Below are 21,660 nucleotides of genomic sequence, written 5' to 3' on the forward strand. Positions count from 1 at the left end.
ACCAAAACTCTAAATCCCCAAAATATCACTCTAACCCTAATTTTCCCTTTTCCTTCAGCCGTCTTACCCCTTTCAGCTTTCCCTTCCTTCCAAACAGACCCAGCATATAGCAACAAAAAAAAAGGAAAGAAAAGAAAGAAAACGTTGAGGGAGAGAGGGATAAACAGAGACAGAGAAGAAAGAATAGGGTGAAAGGGAAGAGAGAAGAGGGAGATCTAGAGGGAGGAAAAGAGCGCCGAGGAGGGGGAAAGCTCACTGCCACTAGGACACCCAGCTACCGTCGCGCCGCCACCTCCAGACGCCGTCACCGCCGTTGCGGGTGAGAGCCACTGACCTCGCGTTCGTCGTCGTTTTTGCGGGTTCCTGTCGCCGTCGTCGTCCCCGCTGTGAAGCCTGTCGCCGTTGCTATAGTTGTCAGCACCGTCGTCATCACTGAAGGGAGTCAGCATTGCCGTCGTCCATGGGTGAAGCAGAGGAGAGAGATCCGCGAGGAAGGGAGGACCGCGCCCGTCCAGCCGCTGCGCACAGTCGCCACTCATGTCGCTGGCGCCATCCATGTCAGATCCGGCGTTGCAGAAGCTTCTGGCCGTGCCTCTGTCGCCGGACAACACCGCTGCCGCCTGGAACCCCACATTGAAGTCTGTATCTGTGTGGTAAGCGCTAAGCTTGCTTCAGCTTCTTTGTCTATTAAGTTAGTTTTTACCGTGAGGGTGGTTGCTGAGATTATCTGTGTCAGGATATATGATCACATGGTCACTGCAAGTTTTTCTGTCCTGCGCCACCATTGGAGCCGCCCAACCGGTGCTGAAATCGTTGCTGCTCTGTGTTCTTTTATAGTAAATATTTACGTTTCGAAAAACCTCCGCGTTAGTGTCCTGTTATGTGTATTAAAGTCTTTGCGATATTGATGTGTTAAGGATCAATAGCCGAGCTTACATGTAGCGATTGAGGCTGTTTTTGCTTTTGGGAAAGCAAGCGGAGTAGAGGCTTCAGTTGCCGTTGATTTTGGGCTGAGAGAAACGAGTTCAGTTGACGCGTTTGGATTATGGTTTCGCGTGTCGAGGTAGGATTTTTCTTAAAATCTATTTTACATTACAGAGTTGTGATAAATAGATATTGATTCAAAAAGATTTACTTCTGTGATTATATTTGTCTTATGGATGTGATGGTTTGTTGGACTGAATTATTGGGTGCTTGATTGCATGAGTGGTGTATGGTTGTGGATAAAAACCGGTTTGAAATATCTGAGATACGAGGTTCCCTGGATTAAGTGCCGTGGCTTGCCACCACGTGTACCAGGTTGAAAACTCGATACTCTATTGACTCTACGACGTAAGTGTGACCGGGCACTATATAAATTCCCAAGAATGTTACCCCCGTTGAGCAATATTGATTATTTGAGAAAAAGCTATGCATAGACTCTTGGGGATGCACGTCGGGGGACAGTCTAAAGACAATTTAGACTTGTCGGGTTGGCTGGATAACCGACAGATGAGCCTCATCAGCCATAGGACAGGCATGCATCATATGCATTTGTATGCTTTGTTTGGGTTTGAACTTGTTTTGGTTTGCCTAATTGCTAAACTGTCCTTAACTGCTACTTGAACTATTTGTTGTAACTGCTACCTACTTGTGCTTTCCTTGTCTGTCTTGCCTGTGTTTGTCCTGGTGTACTACATTTGAGAATGAACTTTGATACTGAATTAATGATTGTGTTGTTTGATTGCGTGGTTGGTTAATGATTGAGATTTTCTTATAAGAAAGGAAAGGTTTCGGATTTTTAAAAGATTCATAAGGCATTGATAATCACTGAGCTTGAAAATAGTTTTCTTATTGAATATCTTGTTATGACAACTTTAAAACTCTGTGGTGAGACCGTGTGGTTAGGTTCTCACCCCCTACAGCTTTACCTTTTCAGAAACCGGATGAAGAAGCGTTAAGAAGAGTTATATTGCGTTTGGTTTATATGTTGTTGTGTTAATTAGATTATTTTTTTTCCTCGTCTTTGTTATTACAAGTTTGTAAGAGGGATAGGAGTTGTATGTTTTATATATTTATTATATTATGAGATATTATGGAAGAAATCTTGTATATGAATATATGCCTGCTTGTATTTTTCTTAAGATAAAGTATTTATTTCCGGTTTTCAAAGGAATCAGCGATATAGTGTCGACTGTCGAGTCACAGGCTCCTATTTTAATATTTAGTATGTAAAGTAGTCGTAATACTTCTTGCTATCAGAATAGCATAGCCGGAAACGTGATTTCTGATAGTGAGGGTGTTACAAAAGCAACGTTTGCATTATTTTTTGTGCATATCTCTTTTGTTTATTTTTCTTGTATGATATATAAAAGACAAAATTTTTATTAATTACTTTTAATATTAAAAATGAAAAATGTGCAAAAAAATTATTCAAAAAAATAATTTAGATAACATTCTTCAAAACAAAAAGGTTACAAAATCATTTTCCGGGTATCACTATATTTTTTACATGAGCTATAACTTTTTTTTTTGGACATTACAGGAGCTATAACTTAAGTTATCCAGCGCTCAGAAAATAGGATGGGCTTTTGTAACATATGAGCCCGTTATGAATAGAATGCATAACTTATCTAAAACTAATGCGTGCCTTCCAAAAATATTAACTTATGCGTAGCCCAAAAGAAATGGGTGTTGTCTGTATAGTCTACATTATGTCATTGCTCTTGGTCTCCATTTTGCACAACCAGGTCTTTCTTAAACATTACCCCAAAAAAAAAAAAAAAACTAGCTTATCTCCACTTTTTTGGCGGAACATTTTTAGGTGTCTCATAATATTTTCCTTGAAAACAATGACTAATATGTGAGTTTGCATCAACTAATGAATTACTACGCACACAATACTTACTTAACTAAATGAATGAGTTCATTATCTAACCAATCTAAATTAATTAACAGGCTCATATAGTGAAAATTTATATACATATATTTTCATATCAATTATTAGATAATTTAATAAATTTAATTAAATTATTATATAATGACCATCAATTTTACATAAAATTTTAGCGAGTTTTTTTCCTTTAAACATACAAATCTCGCCTAGTTTCCAGCCGCATTATTCACAATTTATTTTAATTTTCTTCCATACCCAAATACTGAGTGTATCCTTGCCCCGGATCCCATCTCACCGTAAACATAACCTCTGATATTCTATTTTTCTTTTAAGAAAAATTTATAATATGAAAATGATTTTTTTTTCTAAAGATAGTAGGTTATATTTTATTAATTATTGAAAAATGAAATATAAATATGTCAAAAAGCAGGATAGTATAATAAAATGTGGGAATTTCTCAAAAACACTATATTGAAGGTATTCGTCCAACGGTGCGTGGTTGAAAAACGAAGAAAAATTTTAAAGAAGAAAGAATGATAGATCAAATTGAATGCAACTAAGAGTTTGCCTCATGGAGATGACGACCTAAACTGGGAGTTCTTTGGATTTCACGAAGCAACTTGACATAGCTTGCTAGAATGGCAGACGGCATTGAAGTAGAACCTTCAAAAATCAACTGGTTGCGAGCTTTCCAACAGTTCCAGCAAATGATGGCAAGCAATTGAGGATTACGGTCAGCATTCTTCAATGGGTTAAGCATCTCTGTTGATGCAGTCCACCATGTCCAAAAGTCGTTAGGACTCTGAGGGGGAAGACAGTCACGAAGATAACTCTGAGACCATATATCTTTAATTCTAGAGCAATTGATCAAACAATGAGTGACTGTTTCTGTTGCTTTATGACAGCAGGGGCATATTGGTGATATAGATGGAATGCAGTGATGAATCTGAGCAAGCACCGGAAGCCGACCATGGAGAGCTTTCCAGATAAATAGCTTGATTTTGTGAGGTAAGTTCAACTTCCATAGATCAATCCACGGCTTTTTCTGCTACATATAATTAGGGCAAATCTCCAGAGGCGGATGGTAAAATAAATAGTCAATTCTGTAACCTGAAGCTGTATCATATTGCTTGGATTTGTTCAAATCCCATTGCAATTTGTCGCTACTCTATTGAATTTTAACTGACAAAATCCTGTTTGCAACGTCTTGGGGAAATAATTCTAGAATGAGATTCTGATTTCAATACCCATCTTCAGTAATTAGATTTTTAACTCTCAGAACCAACTCAGAAATAGTCTGTTTATTTGGCATGTCAGAAATCATTAAAGGATACGGAAGAGGCAGCCAAGGATCCTCAAAAGTTCGGATATTCTCTCCAGTACCCACAGCCCAATTAAGCCCTTTTTCAACAATCTTTCGGCCTGCTAGTATGCTCCTCTATCCCCAAGAAGGTAAGACTCCAATTTCTACCGTTATAGCATTACCATTGCTAAAGTATTTACCTCTTAGGATTTTGGATAATAGGGAAGTAGGCTGTGTTACGAGTCGCCAAAACTGTTTGCCTAAAAATGCCAGATTTTGGATTCTGAGATCTTTAAATCAAAGGCCTCCTTCTCTTTGTGGGCGAGTCATAGTGTCCCAGCTAATCCAAGCCATCCGCCTTTCAGAACCTTTTTGTCCCCATCAGAATTGAGAAAGTAGAGAGTGAATTTCTAAAATTAAACCATCAGGCAACTTGAAGTAAGACAATGTATAAATAGGAATAACTTCTCCCACTGCCTTAAGCAATACGTGTCTACCACCTGACGATAGAAGATTGCGCTTCCACCCTTGGATTCTTTTTCGAACCTTTTCTTTGATCATACTAAAAGAAGCCTTTTTTTATTTAAAGACTGTAGAAGGCAAACCAAGGTATTTATCCTGAGCCCAAATATGATTAATATTCATAGAGTTAGCCAGTAGTGTACGAGTAGTGGAGGGAGTGTTGTGGCTAAAGAATACAGCAGATTTATTAAGATTTACCCTCTGGCCACTGATGCTTTCATAAGAATTCAATAAATGCAGGATATTTGAACATGCTTCAGGATTAGCCTTACAGAATAAGATGGAATCATCAACAAAGAGGAGGTGGTTGGCCTTGGGACATCGCCTATGTATCTGAAGACCCTGAATTAATCTGTTTTGTTCTGCCTTGTGTAGCAAGAAGGAGAGACCTTCTGCATAGAAAAGAAAAAGATAGGGAGATAGAGGATCTCCTTGTCGATGACCTCTGTTTGGTTTGAAGAAACCATAGGGTTGTCCTTCCACAATAACAAAATAAGAAACAGTTATCACTAATTCTCGAATCCACATGATCCACTGGGAGTCAAAACCAAACTTCTCCAATATAAACCAAAGAAAGTGCCATTCCACCCTATCATATGCCTTACTCATATCTAATTTTAGCGCCATTTCATTTTCGAGTCCCCTTTTTTTTCTTCAAATAATGCATAAATTCGTGAGCAATTAGGATATTATCAGAGATTAATCTGCCTTTAATAAAAGCACTCTGCGTAGGGCTAATTAATCTATTCATCATACTCTGAAGTCTATGTACAAATACTTTGGAGATAATCTTGTAAAAGACTGATGATAGGCTTATTGGTCTTACCTGAGTCATATCTTTAGCATCAGAAATCTTGGGAATAAGACAAATCTGAGTGTGGTTAAAACCCTTCAAAATTCTACCCCCTGAAAAGAAGCTCTTTACTGCTCGAAACACATCACCTCTAAGTATATTCCAAAAGTTTTGAAAAAATTTTGCTATCATACCATCATCTTCTAGAGCACTTTGAGGATGAATGCTAAATGTTACACATTTCACTGCTTCCATATTCACTGGTCTTTGAAGCCTACGATTCATGTGAGCTGTAACCTTAGGTTCAAAATCAGTAAACAGAGGTTCAAGATTCTCATGACAAGTAGAGGAAAAGATGTCCTTGAAATAATATTCAGCCACAGAAGCAATACTAGCATTTGAAGTAGCCACTTCACCATCACTGCCAGTTAGTTGCCAAATTTTATTCCTTCGGTTTCGATTTCTAAATTTATGATGGAAGAAAGTTGTATTCTGATCACCAAATTTGAGCCATTTGACTCTAGACTTATCTTTCCAATAAGATTTCTCATTTTGCAATGCTTTTTCAAGTTTGTCCTCTATTTCTGAAATGATGTCGTCTCCATGAATTCCTGCTAAATAAAGTTCCTCTAATTCAGACTTTAGTAAATCAATCTCCACCTTCGAATTAGATCTGTGTTCTTGTTGCCATCTGACAATCTTATGCTGACAACGCTTTATTTTTTGAGCTAGGATATACATGGCTGAACCATCAAGCTGTTCGTGCCAAACCTCTCTAACAATCTTCCTTATTTCATCATTGGAACACCATCTTTCTTGGAATTTGAATCGGCGTCTAGATCTCCCAGTTCTCGGATTAGAGTCTAAGAGAAGAGGGGAGTGATCCGACCCTAATTCTGACAGTCTAAGAATCGTTGCATTGGGATAGAGTTGCTGCCAATCAACTCCTACCAGGAATCGGTCCAGTCTTTCCTGTATCAACTCATCACTCCTTCGTCTATTCGACCAAGTGAATGGTCTTCCGACCATACCAATATTAATCAGGGAATTATCATCAATTAAACTATTAAAGGTTTCAATAGAAGAAGGAGATTTAGCACCCCCCATCTGCTTTCTCCAATTGATTAGAAATGACATTAAATTCACCCATTAACACAACCTTACCATTGAACTGTTGGGTGACTGAAGTTAATTCAGCAAACTGAGCCATTCTATGTTGATCATTTGAACTGAGATAAACAACTAGAACACCATAGGGATCATTAGAACCAGCTATCAGAACTGATGCCACAATGAAGAATCTACCATGCTGTAAAATCTGAACAGTGCAACCATCCCTCCATGCCATTGCCAAATTCCTTGATAATCCATCCGAATCCACAATAAACCATTCCTTGAAACCACAAGATCTTAGTTTTCCTTCAACTTGTCGAGATTGATTTTTTGTTTCACAGATAAAACCAACCTCGGGAGAGTAGGATTTGCAAATCCCTTTAAGATTGTGGATTGTCAGGCTCTCCCCAAACCCCGACAATTCCACGAGAGCAGTTTCATATTGCTTTGGGTGCCACTTGAAGGCTGGCACCCTCCACCGTCATAGCATCAGAGACAATATCATTGAGACAAATTTTCTTTGAAATATCTTTAGTACCATTACCTCCACTCATTCGTTTGAAATCTATGACAGACTTTCTGGCAAGTTGTTTCAGGTTTGGCTTTTTGTTCTCCTTTTTAAGCTTGGATATGACATTGTTATTGTGTTGGACATTATTCATGGGATATGATATCTACAATAAAGCATTAGAAGAAGAATTAATATCAGTAGCCGTACCTGTGTTTTCTTATTCACCCTCATTTTCTGCTCTAGAATCCGAATTGGCAGCAATATTTTCATTATTTTATTTTTTCTAATCATCTTGCACACTCATTTTTTGAGAAACTATCAAAAAGCCAAGCAGGTGGAGATTTTTTCTTCGGTTGAGCTGGAATAGAACCATCTCGAGGTTGGTTAGGATTGAAGGAAGCTCTCTTTTCAGTTAAACGCCTACCGACTTGATCTGCCTTAAGCCATTCACCAACTCTATCTTCCTTGATATTGTTTTGGGCAGAATCATCAATAAAAAATTGGCAGTTCTTAGATTTATGCCCTAATTTTGCACAATAAGTACAGAACACACCTATACGTTCATAGTGTACTCCAATTTCCAGCATTTTCTGATTAGGATCAAGCAATTTCAGTGTATCCCTCACTCTTTTATCATTGTTCAGTTCCACTTTAGGCTTCACTATGCATGTATCTTTGCCTCTAACTTCAAATAGAGCAACATCTTCAATTTGACCAAGTCTCCCACCCAATTTTCGAACAACCTCAAGCGTTTTGTATTGTTCAGGCAATCCCCACAATTGTGCCCATACAGGAAAAGAAGAGATGTGATTATCCTCCATGTTTATTGACTACTTCCATCTGCGAACATGAATAACAAAACTCTTGAATAACCAAGGCGAACCCTCTCAATTTGAGTCACATCAGAGTCATTCTCAAAGAAAAATTGAAACTGATTCCTGGATTTTCGACTACTCTAAATCCTTCTGGTTTATTCCATATTGCATAGAGAGCTCCTTCCGTGTACAGGCTTGAATTCTTTCAGAAACATCTTCATAAGCTAAAACGATCAAATCATCCTCCTGATCACTATTAATTATATGAGAGTCTCTGATTTGTTGCTCATGGTGTAGCGAAAATCATAATTGGTATTTAATGATTACAGACGAAAATAAGATATATGGATTGAGTGAATTAGAAAATGGAAAGAATTAAAAGAGGAATGAATTGGGAGAGAAAACGAAAATTAGAGAACTAAGTAGGAAAGAAATTAAGAGAAGATAGTAGAAGAAGATGAAAAAGACTTTGACGAAAAAAGACAAAGAAAGATATAACCATAGAGGCAGCATAATAAAATTCTAGCAGAACGTGGATAAATTTATGGGACGTCAGATGAGGAATACGTACTCCTGCTTGGATACATGAAAATGATTCTATTGAACTGAAACAAGCAATGAAATTAACAACATTAATTCTTAATTTGAACAAAATATATTCGCAAAACTCGACATAAAATATGCTGATCAAACACAATATAATGACGATGCTACAGTGGACTAATAAAAACGAGTATCACAGTTTTACTTTTTAGCATTAAAAATCAATAAGAACACGAGTCAAGATAGTATAAAATGATCATTTCATATATCCCATTTGCTTTCTGATTTAGTAGTGAAAAAAAAAAAAGGTGTTTGCTACGGTACGATGATAAATTCATACTTACTGATACGTTTAAAATATAGACAAATAACAATAAGACATGTAGAATTTATTTTCCACGTCAGCATTTAATTTTTTTTTTTAAATAAATAGTATATTACCACTTTACTAAAACACCTTTTTAATTAAATAAAAATAAAAAATATTTATTTATTTACTTTTATAAAAAGACTTAAACATATTTTCTTTATTTGATTAGACAAAAATACCTTTTTAAATTAATCAAATTTTAGAATTTAATTATTTTTAATTTTATAATTTCAAATAATTAAAATAACAAAGCAAAAACATATTAAAAAAATAAAAAATCAAAATTATTCTTTATCTGTGTTAAACATAATAAAAAAATAAAAAAACCAAAATTGTTCTTAGTATGTTAGGCAAGGACGTTCTCTTAACGCACCTTACATGTTCCCCAGCAACATAAACCTTGAACACAGCGCCACCATGGTTCACGAACTCTTGAAGCACCACCGTGGTGGCAGCGCCGCCGCCGGCGTTCTTGTTCAACGTTTCTCGGAGCCCTTGGGCGTCGAAAACCAAGCAAAGCTCGTGAGATTTCATGGTTCCATCAGCATATAATGGCTTTGCGATAACTGGAAACCTCAAATTCGAACCCATTACCATTTCCTCCACTGAGTTCTTAGTTTTCTTCTCATCATCAACTACCACTTGGTACGGAACACCAACGGTGGCGCTTTGGAGCGAAAGTGGCAAGTGGGACGCGGAATCAAGCATTGAAACGCGGTTTTGGAGTTTCTGAACGAGGTGTGGGGGATCAATGATGATGGTGGTGGTGGCGCCATGTATGGACAGGTATTCGTGAAAGTTAAGGTTGTTCCAATGTTTGGGTTGGAGCTTTTGAATGATGCAATGGAAATGAAAATGAGGGTGTTGTTGGATCAAGGGCTTGTTGATGTCGATTGGGACTAAGAATAATCTTAATTTTTTGTTTTTTTTAATATGTTTAACATAGGAGAATAATTTTAATTTTTTATTTTTTTAATATGTTTTTGTTTTGTTGTTTTAATTATTTGAAATTATAAAATTATAATTAATTGAATTCTAAAATTTGATTAATTTAAAAGGATATTTTTGTTTAATCAAATAAAGGAAAAATGTTTAAGTCTTTTTATAAAATTAAATAAATAAATGTTTTTTATTTTTATTTAATTAAAAGAGTGTTTTAGTAAAAGTAGTGATATACTATTTATTTAAAAAAGAAAAAATTAAATGCTGACGTAAAAAATAAATTCCACATGTCTTATTGTGTTTTGTCTATATTTTAAACGTATCGGTACGTATGAATTTATGATCGTACGGTAGCAAACACTAAAAAAAAATATACAAGAAACAAAAAGAGAAAAAAGTTGGTAGTTAGTAATAGCGGAAAAGAGGTTGAATTCCCTACCGAAACTGACGTCACGGCGGGAGAGGCAGAGGAAGTGGAAGATGAGACTGGCGGCGACCCTAATAATAACTACAGACTTATTATTTATAATATTTATCTAATATTACTCTATTATTTATAAAATTATTTTATTCTGATTTGTTTATTATCTTTCAAATAAATTTTTATAATAATTTTAAGATGTCAAACATTAAAAAAACAGTAGCTAAACAATTCTCCTTTCCTCTAACAGAATAGAAAGACTTTTCATTTCTTCTTTAACATTCAAGTATTCAACCCATCCATGCATGCAAAAACCACCATATCATGATGAACATCTACCTATTTATAGGAAAAATGTTAAGTATCTAAATACTATCTTGACTCATATAATTTATGAATAGATATGATATGGGCACCTATTTTCCCTTCTTCCGGCATCCCGTGCAGCTATGACAAAATGTTGTGTGTGCAGTTGTGTACATATGAAAGTATTGATGAGATAGATGAAATATGAAAGCAACATGCATTGGTTTATTAGAAGTTAGCAGCGCCAAGCCGATGCAGCAATTATGGCCCTATCCTGCCAGCCAAGAAGCAAGCAACCCTTGTCCTCAGTAAGCCGATATCCATCGCAAGAATACAGACCCAGCAAGATCTTCGACTGAGTCACCGCGTTCGGACTCAGTGGAACCCCTTTGAACCCTTTCCCTTCCATGATCTTCCTCCACTTTTCGAGCCTCTCATGCCTCTCCACCCTTTCTTGCCCCTCGCACGCCACGATGTTCCTTATCTCCGGCGCGAAGATGTACTGCTCCACCTTCGCCCTCTGCGCCGATTCCGGTGGAAACGTCGCGTCCAAGGAATCGAAAATCGCAGAATAATAATGCAATGCCTCCAAGAACCTCCCAAGAAAATAAGGCCCGTTATGGCTAGCTTCTTGCTCGACTAGAGTCACTATGCTCGGTGCTTGGTCCCTTATCATGGTGAGTAAGTTGCCGAGGGCGTTACCGGGGACACGGTGGAGCTGATTAACGGTATTAACGGCCAGCGCTTCGCCGACTCGGCGGTTGAACATGTGAGGCTTTAGATTCTCCAGTTGTTCCCCGACGGGGTGGAATTCGAAAGGGATGCGTAGCGAGTGGGCCAATTCTGTGAGGCATCGGCCTGTCTCCTTGACAGACTCGATGCTAGGCCCGACCCCGGTGATCCGCAGAAATGGAGCACCACTAGATCGGGCGGCCAGGGCCTGCATGAAGGCGGGCCACTGATATCCCTGGAGTATGTCGAGGTCTATGACGTGGACCCGCTCTTCGCCCTCGAAGGCCTCGAAGATGGCCTGGTTGGCAGTGAAGTGGGCGAATTTGATATAGGGACAGGCCTGGTAGACGATCTGGTAGATCTTGAGGATTTCCATGGAGTTTGAGTGTGGGAAAGTGGAGGAAGGTGTGGGGTTGGCATTATTGGAGGTGGATGTTGTGGCTAGCCTTGCGGTTAGAGACTCAGTGAAGCATGAAGCGACGCGTTGCATGGAGTCGCCAAGGGGTGTTACGACTCTGTTGAGGTGTTGGAGGTACCTCCTTGCCAGCATGTATTCCTCTTTGGCCACTGCCTCTGCACATGCTAGAAGCAGGTGCACCAGTTGCAACCCACTCTCTTGTTCCTATGCATCATAACACACAATTCAAGGGACAACCACAATACTAAAATTGAAAATAATAACTTCATGTTTAGAAAGATCATAATTAATTTTTTTCTTGAATTAAATACAAACCAGTAGACATGTATGATAAAGATAATTTGACAATGAATTAAGTGAAATTAACTAAGAAAATTTAAAGATTGTAGGTGAAGGATGAGGAATTGAATAAAAATTTATTATACTACTACCTGTTCTAGTCCAAGTGGAATAGGAACCATCAAATTTTGATGGTGTTGATGTGAGTGTGGATGCTGTTGTTGTTGTACTTGTTGCTTCTGTTGCTTCTCATGATATCGTTCTTGTTGCAACGCTTGGGAAAGCGATGCACTGACCATGGAACCCATGTGATGGTAGATCTCATTCTCTTGCACCGACGACTCTTCACTCGCCGAAGGAATCAAATTCCCCAACTCAAAGCATTCAGAAGAACTTCCAACAATATCAGAACCGTCACCAACTTTGCTGCTGTTATTTGCGGCGGTTATCGATGAGTATTCCCCTTGTTGAAACTCTTCCAAGAACTCCTCAATTGCAGGCAGTGAAAGATTCTCAACATGCTGCATGTACTGATTGTTTGGTGAGTTGAACACCCTGTGGAGTGGACTAAGCCCTTTCCCTTTTCCTCCGCCGCCTCCACCGCTACTATTATAGGCGCCGATTTGGGCCAAAAACCGCGGCGGAGAGCAGCCGGAAAAGCTTTGTGCTTGCATTGAATGAGCGTAATTGTAATTGCAATTGTAAGTTGAGGCTTGTTGTGGGGAAGGGACATTCCTCACTGGGGAACACATCATGAAATCAGTATCTAACTGATCAGAGAAAAAGGATTCCCACATTGAACTATCTGGTGATTGGACTTCAACATCTCCATCAAGGTCAAATTTGAGTCCTGGAAGGTTTAAGCTTGGTGGTGTTAGGGTACTGTTATTATTCTGTTCTAATAAATCAACAGAGGATTGTGTAGCATTGTTTTTCTTATTTGATTGTAAAACTGAGTCATTTGAAGAAGTGGGCTGTAGCTTTGTGCTTGAATTCTCACTTTTGAGAGACACTGAGCTTCCACATAGTGAATTGATCATTTTTTGCTTCTACTTTGCCCTTTGCTCTTTTTCTTGGTTATTTCGTGGTTTTGATTTAGGGTTTAGGGTTTTTTTCAATGTAAAGTTCTCAACAGGAGAATGTTTTAAGATATGATGATCTCTGTAGTGTGCTATTCCTATGGGCTATGGAGTTTGGTTGGTATATGGAAAGAGCAAAGACTCTATTTTCTCCCTTCTTATTGTTGAGGTGAGTTTTGTCAGCTACTTAGTATTACAGATTTTGCATGAAAGGCAGTGGAGTGGGAACACAAGAGACAAAACCTAATTCCAAATCCTTTTGTGATTGGAGGTTTGTTTTTGAATAAAGCTCCATTTCATGTCTTGGCACAATAATGCTAGCTGGTTCTTTTGAGGCTTCATTCTTGTCATTTTGCTAACCTGTTTTAACTGTTATAGCCAAAAGGCTTTGGAATAGTTGAGGTGGCAATAAAGGACAAACATTTGGGAGGGTCTACTTTCTATGGGCCGGCCCACCTTTTTACAAGGTTACTCACATAGGGAACTATGGGAATCATAGGGAATCCATTAGCCAATTTATTAATAAAAATGAAAGGAAACCAACTTGTGCCGAGATAGTTGTTAGTTAATTAGTTTATTAATGGGCTTAAATAAGTGTCTTAAATTTAAATTTTGTCTTATATATAAAAATTTATTATCCACAATAAATTTTTAAATAAAATTTTGATTTATGATAATTAATCCTTAACTTATCGAATTAAAAGATATTACAAAGAGAAAAAAATAATAAAAATGAATGGAAGGAAGATCCATCAAGGCATCTTGGTTAATTGGAACTTGCAATTAAAATACATAATTATAAGAGTAAGAGAATTATTTTGTGATATTATATTTTTGTCATATTCAAAGAAGATACATAATTTTTGATAGAATATTCAATACATTTTATATGTGAGTTATATACTCATCTAGTAATATAAAAAGATGTTTCAATTAAGTTCATAGAAGAGAGGTTATTGTCACATCCTTTACTTGTGGTTAATGCCACATTATATTCTCTCTAATTTATTTTAATTTATCTTAAAATTACTAAAAGGAATAATGGAAATTTTCTACTGCCAACCTCACATTTAAAAAGTTATACTAATTAATACTAAATACTAATAAATAAAAATATACAAAAATTAGCTCAAAAGTTTGTATTTTGATTAAATTTGAATAACTATCGTCAATTAGGATCAAATAAAAACATAATACTCATTTGGCAAAACAGAAACAATGATGGCATAGTCCTCATATAATATATATTTGTTCAATAATAATAAGTTATATTTTATGTTGTAACTCCAAGAGAAAAGTACTATTTGGAAACCGAGCGATGTATACCAAAAATATATAGTATAATACATGAATGATATAAACAAAAATATGGATTATTTTATCATAAAACAAAATAGATAATCACATACAAATAGTTACCTTAAATATGACTATTTTTTAAGAAAATAATATAAAGTTATATGAGTCCATCATGCTTTATCAGTCAGAACCGGAAGCAAAGCATATGAAAATTATAATATACCAATTATTTAAAGGCAATGAAAATACCATATAAAATAATTAATAAATAAATATGCATCTAATAAGATTAATCATTGATATAAGAAATAAACCTTCTATAATTAGAGTTGCAAATATGTAATATGTAGTAGTTGACAAATAATTTGCATGGGCATAGTATATTTGTCTTGCAAATTTTTTATTTCTCATTTTTATGTTCATTGATCTCAAGTAGGAATGTAGAAGAAGTCGTTATTCCATCTTCCTCTAAACTGTATAAATTAAACAACTCCTAGTTAAATAAGATAAATTCCAAATTACAACATATAATATAAGATCAAAGTTAGCAAGAAAAGGTAACAAAGTAATACATGATTAAAATAAAAATAATATTTGTACATTAAAATAAATTATTAAAATCAGTTACTTTTTATTTATATACAAATACACATAAATGTATACATATGTTATTTAACTTAATTTTAATGTATATTTTACATTTTAATATATATTTTATATTAATAGTTAATTTTAGTAGTTAATTTTATTATACATCTAGTATGATTGTTATTAAAATAGAATAAAAATAAGGTAAATCAAATAGAGCGGCAATAGACAAAGTGATCAACAAAATATTAATGAGGGACATTTTAGAAATAACAACAAAATAGGTGTGTATGTGATTAGCCAGAAAAAAATGCGGCAATATCCTCTCTCTAATAACAATAACAATAATAACAATAATAATAATAAGAATAACAATAATAATAATAATAATAAGCAACTTCTTGAAATTATATATATTAGTTTGTGTAAATAATTATAAAAATATTTTATATTTCAAACATTAAACAACTATATATTTCCTTGTCATTAAAACTGTAATTTTTTAACCAAAATATTTGATATTATATTATATAAATAAATTGATTTTGAAATATAATTATATTATACAAGAATAAATTGACAGAGGCAAATAACTTATTGAGTTTAATTATTACATAGTATTAAAAAAAATTACAATGTTAAAAAGGTAAAAAAAAAAAGTTGTAGGTGGTATAGCAAGTGTTTTGCTTTTTTCTTTTTTTCTTTTTTGTTATGTTTTCCTATTGTGATTACTCACAAAAAATTGTAGGTAATCCTTTGTAGTCTGGTTATTTAAATTAAAAACTATGACTTTATATTTTCATAATTTTTAAAATAGTAGATAATTACATTATTTTATATTTATATAGCTTTGGCGAATATCCCAATTATGGGTGTGGACCATAAATACTTCTTCCCTAATTGTTTTTGTCACTTGACTAATAAGTCATTGACAATTACATAAATGGTTTTGTTAGAATAATTAAACTTTTTTTTAACCATCAATCAGCCAACAAACTAGTAGAAGAATAAAAATAAGAGAATAAAAAGGAAAATTTAAAGAAAAAGAGGAATATTAGTTGTTGTTAATTAAAAAGAAAAAATATAGAGAATTAATTTTAATTTATTAACATTAGCCAATTTTTTATTTTAAAAAATTTAAATTCTTAGAGAATTTAAGATTTAGAATTTAGAATTTAGAATTTAAATTTAGGGTTAAGAATTTATGATTTAACGTCTAGAATTTAAGAAAAATAAAATAATTTCAAAAAAATTAATTGACATTAATTAAAAATAGTTGAGAAATAAATATTATTTCTAAGAAAATGATTTTCAATTTTTTCTCAAATATTTTCACTAACGTATCATGATTTGAATAAAATTTTGAGTTGCATTGTGTTATTTTTGCAAATACAGAAGGAATTAAAGTTGGCGATGAAAAGATTGGGCAAGAAAAATAAAATATTGATGTGTGTTGACAAATTCTTGATTGTTGAAGGAAGCTAAGGAAGGGTAGGAAATAGAGAAAGGACAAGAAAAGGGACATAGTACACGTCGTCGAATATAACGTCGGTGTGGGCCGCCCTGCTCCTTTGGATTTGCCAAAGGAATGAAGCGCTTGTCCCTAACCCTTTCCCCCTTTTTCGGCTCCTTCTCTTTATCATAATTTCTTTTATATTTGGACTTTTCAGTACAACAATAATAATAATCTTGATTTTCTTTTCTTTGTTATTGTCTTACTTCTATGGAGATACTACTACATGCCTACATGCATATTTTCTAACAAACTGGCTAATCAATTTAATTTGGTTCTTATTATATTGTACATAACTACATATTATATTTTGGTAGATCTATTTTATATTTGCTATTTTTCATATATATATATATATATATATATATATATATATATATATATATATTTTATCTTTAATGGCATGAAACATAAAAAAAAAGTGTAGGGAGATAATGAGTTTAGTGAACAATACACTTATATATATATATATATATATGGTAATTTTCTTTTTTCACTTGTGCTTTCTTTAGGGGTGTAGTGTGTTTTTATTTTATTGGACCAATTTTAAAGTTCATTATATTGTTCACATTGTTTACAAAAGTCATTACCTACCTAACAAAACCTAACATAAAATTGGGACAATGGATCATGCATTCGTTATATGTATATATACATTGAGACATGTATATAGAATCTTTTGTTGGAAAAATTTTACTCTCTTCATAGAACTTGCTGAATCTATCAAATAAAAATGTCAAGACTTGTTGGTTACTCTCACGATATACTACCAAATCAGCATGAAAGTTTGATGAGTTCCCATGCATCATGCTCCGGAGGTTTTTGGCTATCCTCATAAGGTCTAAAGAGTTCATATAGCATCGTTCTTACCAGTTGTTTCATGGTATGGAATTTGGTTTATCGTTTAGGGCTTTTTTTTTTTCACTGTTTCAAACTTTAAAACACAGGTACCTTGTATATATGTAAGTTAAACCATCAATATAAAATGTAAGTTTGACTTAATTTCCAAGAAATTAAAATAAACGTGAACTAGAGGATTGTACAAAACAAGAAATGAATGATAACATTAGTTAAATATTTTATGAACATCATATTCAGCAAGCTAGGGTGTGTTTTCGGTGACTGAGTGATGATGCTGTGATGCCACCTAGAAAGGGAAGACCATATATTTATTAATAAATCCCACTAGAAATCAAACATTCCATCAACAAACTTTACAAATTTAAACATTTTTTAATTTTTTTTAATTCTTATATGTACCATCTTTATTTTTACCTCTTTTTTCTTTGTCCTCTCATCACCATTCTTAACAACATAACAACTTCACCCATTATTGCTAGGCCACCCATTATGAACACTCACTCTAAATATTCTAGACTTTAAATTATAAATCTTAAATTTTAAAATCTAAATCTTAAATCTTAAATAAACATTAAAATTCTAAATTTTATCTAAATCTTAAACCTAAAATCTAAATCTTAAATATTCTAAATGGTGAGAATAAAAAAGATATTAGATATTATTAACATAAAAAAATAAGTTAATATTAACTAACAAAATATTGATTTTTCATTAAACTTTCTTTGTTAATTTGTAAAGTGAAAAAATCCAAACCGTCATCTTCTAATTTATTTATTTGAATTTAATTACTTTTGTCGGCTTTTATTCCATGATATACTTCTATTTCATAACATAAATATAGGGTAATTTATACAAATATATCATCTTAGAAACAATTTTGCACAAATATCCTAAATAAAGTTGCACTATATATTTGTCCTCTTTATTATAATGTAAATGGTGGGACTAAGCAAGGTTTACATTTTTCATAATTCCTATCAAGAAAAACGATTTACTATTGTTTTTGGATACCATAAAATTTATTTAAACTCGTGATTTAGCATTTTTTGAGGTTCAAAAACCCATCCTAAACCCATAATTAGTAACAATTACGGGCAACCACAAAACCCTAAAAAGTATCAGTAGCCTGGTAAAGAAGAAGAAATCAAAGTATAAAGGGAGAGAGAAAATGAGCAGAGAGAACAAAAAAAAGAAAGAGAGAAAAAAACTACATTATAATTGTAAAAAGTTAGTTACATATGGGTAAATGCTGATATTTATAGCAGCTGAGTGTTGTACAAAGGATGTGATGATACAAATTAGTTGAAGATATAACTAACTAAACTTGAGCTGGTATAACTACTTACTAATTAGAGAAAGCTTTATATATACTACACTGACATGCTCCCTCAAAATAAGGGCCTCCTATGACTTTGCATCAAAGACTTTTAAATAAGCTTCTAAGTTTTAAAAAAAGCTATAACTGAGAGAGATTTAGTTAATATGTCAGTTAATTGATCTTGAGTTGGAATATGTTAAAAAAATTTCCTCTGGTTACACAGTTTCAAACAAAGGATTGATTAAGGGCAAAGTGTTTAGACTTGTTATGAAGAATTAGGTTGGCAAAGAGAAGAATTGTGTAAACCCTGATAAATTAGTAGATAATTAGTCAATAAATTAGTTTTTAATAAGGAAGATTAGAAATGTAAAAAATAATATTAAATTAGAATAGAACTCATCGAAACGAGAATTTTGACACTAATTTCAAAAAAATCGGTCTAAGATTGAACCGAACAAACCGAACCGATTAAACTGGACCCAAACCGAATTCGTGGGCCCAACCGGCCCAGCAATTAAAAAGAGAGCCACGAGTTCTTCTTTCTCCCCACATTCATAACGGCGCAGGAAGCTTTCCAGGAGAGGAAAGGAGGGAAACCCATACGTTGATGGTAAATCCAATTTGCCGTAACTTCTCCGTCTGAGCTCCGATTGCCGCACCGTTTGTGGCCACACGTCCACCGCGTTGAGCTCTACATTTCTATCGAAACAATTTCATAGATAACTCATTCTTTTATTCTCAACCTCTTCTTCTCCAATTTTTGGAAAATTAAGTGGAGGTATTGAATTTCTTTGCTCTTTGATGTTTTAGGATCCAATTAGCTTAAGGAAAACGTTCACTCTTGCTTATGTGAAGCTTGGGTAAGGTGAGGATACGATAATTCTATTTTAATTTCATTGAATTTGATCTTTGAGTATTAAATTAGATATATATGTGTTATAAATGTGTATTAGGTTGAAAATAAATAATTGGAGTTTGGAATTTTGAATATTAGAACTTGGAGGAAGCTGAGCTTAAAGTTTGTTGAATTTTGAGGAGCTGCCTTGGTTTTAAATAAATTGATTTGATCGTTACGTGGAAATCGGCCAAGGTATGGTTTAGATTTCTTACATTTAATATATAATGTTCTATGAAAACTTATGCTAGATAACCATAGTATAAGTTGGATTGCATGTGTATATTTAATACTTAGTATCCTGTTGATGAACATAGTTGGTTTGGTGCTTGTTGATTAACTGGTGATTTGGTGAATTAATGATTTGAGGTATAACTATTGTAGAGGTTGTTGTGATAATGAGGTATTTTGTGTTAAAAGCCTAGGATTTGTGAACTATGATTCTTAGTTGAATTTTGGTTGTTGGATTTGAATATTGTATGAGTATAATTGTTGATCTGAGGTAGATTTATTGTGGTAATTGTCATGATGATGAGGAAGGGTATGTTGAATTGAAAAGAATGGAGGTTTGGACCCGAAAAAGGTGGCAAAGTCCGAGTTTTAGAGGAGATGCTGTCGAAATTTTATAAAAATTAGAGATTTTGTTTAGATGATTATTTAAAAAGATTTAGATTCAAAGGTTATATGGTTTGATTTTGAGTTATTAAGAAGATGAGTATGTTTTAAGTTTGATTCATTTAGAAAAGAATGAATTATGTTTTGAATTGGAACTATTGATGAACGGAATGGGAGGTGTGATAATGAAGGATAATGATTGAGTATGATTGATGTATGATGATGAATGAGATGCAATAGAATGATGTGGATGTTGATGAATTATAATTGAATTATTTATATGGCTTATGAATTTAAATAATCTGAGATACGAGATTCCCTGGATAAAGTGTCGTGGTTTGCCACCACGTATACCAGGTTGAAAACTCGATACTCTGTTGACCCTACGACGTAAGGGTGACCGGGCACTATAAATTCCTGGGAATGTAACCCCCCACTGAGCAATATTGATTATTTGAGAAAAGCTATGCATAGACTCTTGGGGATGCACATCGATGGACAGTCTAAGGTTTTCGGACTTGTCGAGTTGGTTAGATAACCGACAGATAAACCTCATCAGCCATAGGACATGCATACATGATATGCATATTACTTGAATTACTTGCTTGTGCATTAACTGGGTGTGCCTAAGTGTACTTGCCATGCTATATGTATATTTGTTACCTACAATATTTGTAACCTTCTTGTGTTTGTCTTTATCTGTTTATCTGTCTGTGAAATGCTGAGGGGGATGGAGGTATTGAGGAATGGAAGTATGGGACTTAGATTTAAGGTTAAGTTAAGTTAGGTTTAGATACTCTTAGAAAACCACATTTTATGGAGAGGCTTGTGTGTGTGTGTGTGTGTGTGTGTGTGTGTGTGTGTGTGTACTTAGCTTTCTCTCTGCATAACTTATTCCTTTTGAACCTCCTAGAAGTTTATGGAGAGATAGGATTTTTGTTTATGTACATTTGGGTTTTGGATATGTATATATATATATATGTGTGTGTGTGTGTGTGTGTGTGTGTGTGTGTGTATATTCTCCGGCCAGTCTTGACTTCGCAGGATGAGTTAGGAGCTTGTTACTCTGTATCTTTGACTCTCTGTTCCTGTTGTTGGGTTACTTTACATTTAACTGTTGTAGCTTTCTTATCACGCAAGTTAACTCGTTTCTTGAGCGTTGCGCTTTTATTTTCGCAATTTTTGTTTCCTCTATTCTTCAAGGATCCTAGCATATTATAATTCTTCTGCTATTATACGTACACATTCTATTTTAGAGGTCTTAATACCACACCACATCTATTTTACAACTTAAGCATAAAGTTTTGTTTGGTAGGGTGTTACATTATGGTATCAGAGCAGTTCATTCCTATAGAGCCTGAAAGACGGACTGATTGTGCTTTTGTGCATTCTCTGTATATGTGTTTATGTGCTATTAGGATATATATGGCATAAACGTTTGTGAGCATGCATTTGGAACTTAAAGCATTAGACATGTGATATTGAGACTGATCAACTTAATATCACTTGTTTGGTGTGTATAGGGACCAGATGTCGACTCGCGGACGCG

At 34.4% G+C, this 21,660-nt stretch overlaps 2 protein-coding genes and 1 pseudogene across 2 annotated transcripts; all 3 read right to left on the reverse strand.

Annotated features, from left to right (window-relative positions):
- Positions 1–215: 215 nt before the first annotated feature.
- LOC148562809 (uncharacterized) lies at positions 216–7,348 on the reverse strand. Its single transcript, XM_088491003.1, has 5 exons — positions 7,325–7,348; positions 7,151–7,280; positions 6,594–7,071; positions 5,527–6,511; positions 216–620 (listed from the first exon to the last, which is right to left on the reverse strand). Exons 1-5 carry the CDS (start codon positions 7,346–7,348, stop codon positions 216–218), a joined length of 2,022 nt encoding a protein of 673 aa, XP_088347129.1.
- Positions 7,349–8,474: 1,126 nt separating this feature from the next.
- LOC148562810 (inositol-tetrakisphosphate 1-kinase 2 pseudogene) lies at positions 8,475–10,646 on the reverse strand (annotated as a pseudogene).
- On the reverse strand, positions 10,647–13,123 carry LOC107648394 (GRAS family protein RAM1-like). Its single transcript, XM_016352275.3, has 2 exons — positions 12,096–13,123; positions 10,647–11,868 (listed from the first exon to the last, which is right to left on the reverse strand). The coding sequence occupies exons 1-2, from the start codon at positions 12,981–12,983 to the stop codon at positions 10,750–10,752; spliced, it is 2,007 nt and encodes a 668-aa protein (XP_016207761.1). The 5' UTR covers positions 12,984–13,123; the 3' UTR covers positions 10,647–10,749.
- Between the last annotated feature and the right edge of the window lie 8,537 nt (positions 13,124–21,660).

Source organism: Arachis ipaensis, chromosome B6 (genome assembly GCF_059453495.1).
Source record: "Arachis ipaensis isolate K30076 ecotype BB chromosome B6, ASM5945349v1, whole genome shotgun sequence".
NCBI classification, from domain to species: domain Eukaryota; kingdom Viridiplantae; phylum Streptophyta; class Magnoliopsida; order Fabales; family Fabaceae; genus Arachis; species Arachis ipaensis.

Excerpts from the sequence above, each read along its gene's own strand:
- LOC148562809 (XM_088491003.1), bottom strand. The coding sequence starts at position 7,348 with ATGAGGGTGAATAAGAAAACACAG. Across the intron at positions 7,281-7,324 it reads GGGTGAATAAGAAAACACAG|ATATCATATCCCATGAATAA; the intron begins GTACGGCTACTG and ends GCTTTATTGTAG. Across the intron at positions 7,072-7,150 it reads TTTCAAACGAATGAGTGGAG|CCTTCAAGTGGCACCCAAAG; the intron begins GTAATGGTACTA and ends GGAGGGTGCCAG.
- LOC107648394 (XM_016352275.3), bottom strand. The coding sequence starts at position 12,983 with ATGATCAATTCACTATGTGGAAGCTCAGTGTCTCTCAAAAGTGAGAAT. Across the intron at positions 11,869-12,095 it reads TTCCACTTGGACTAGAACAG|GAACAAGAGAGTGGGTTGCA; the intron begins GTAGTAGTATAA and ends TATGATGCATAG.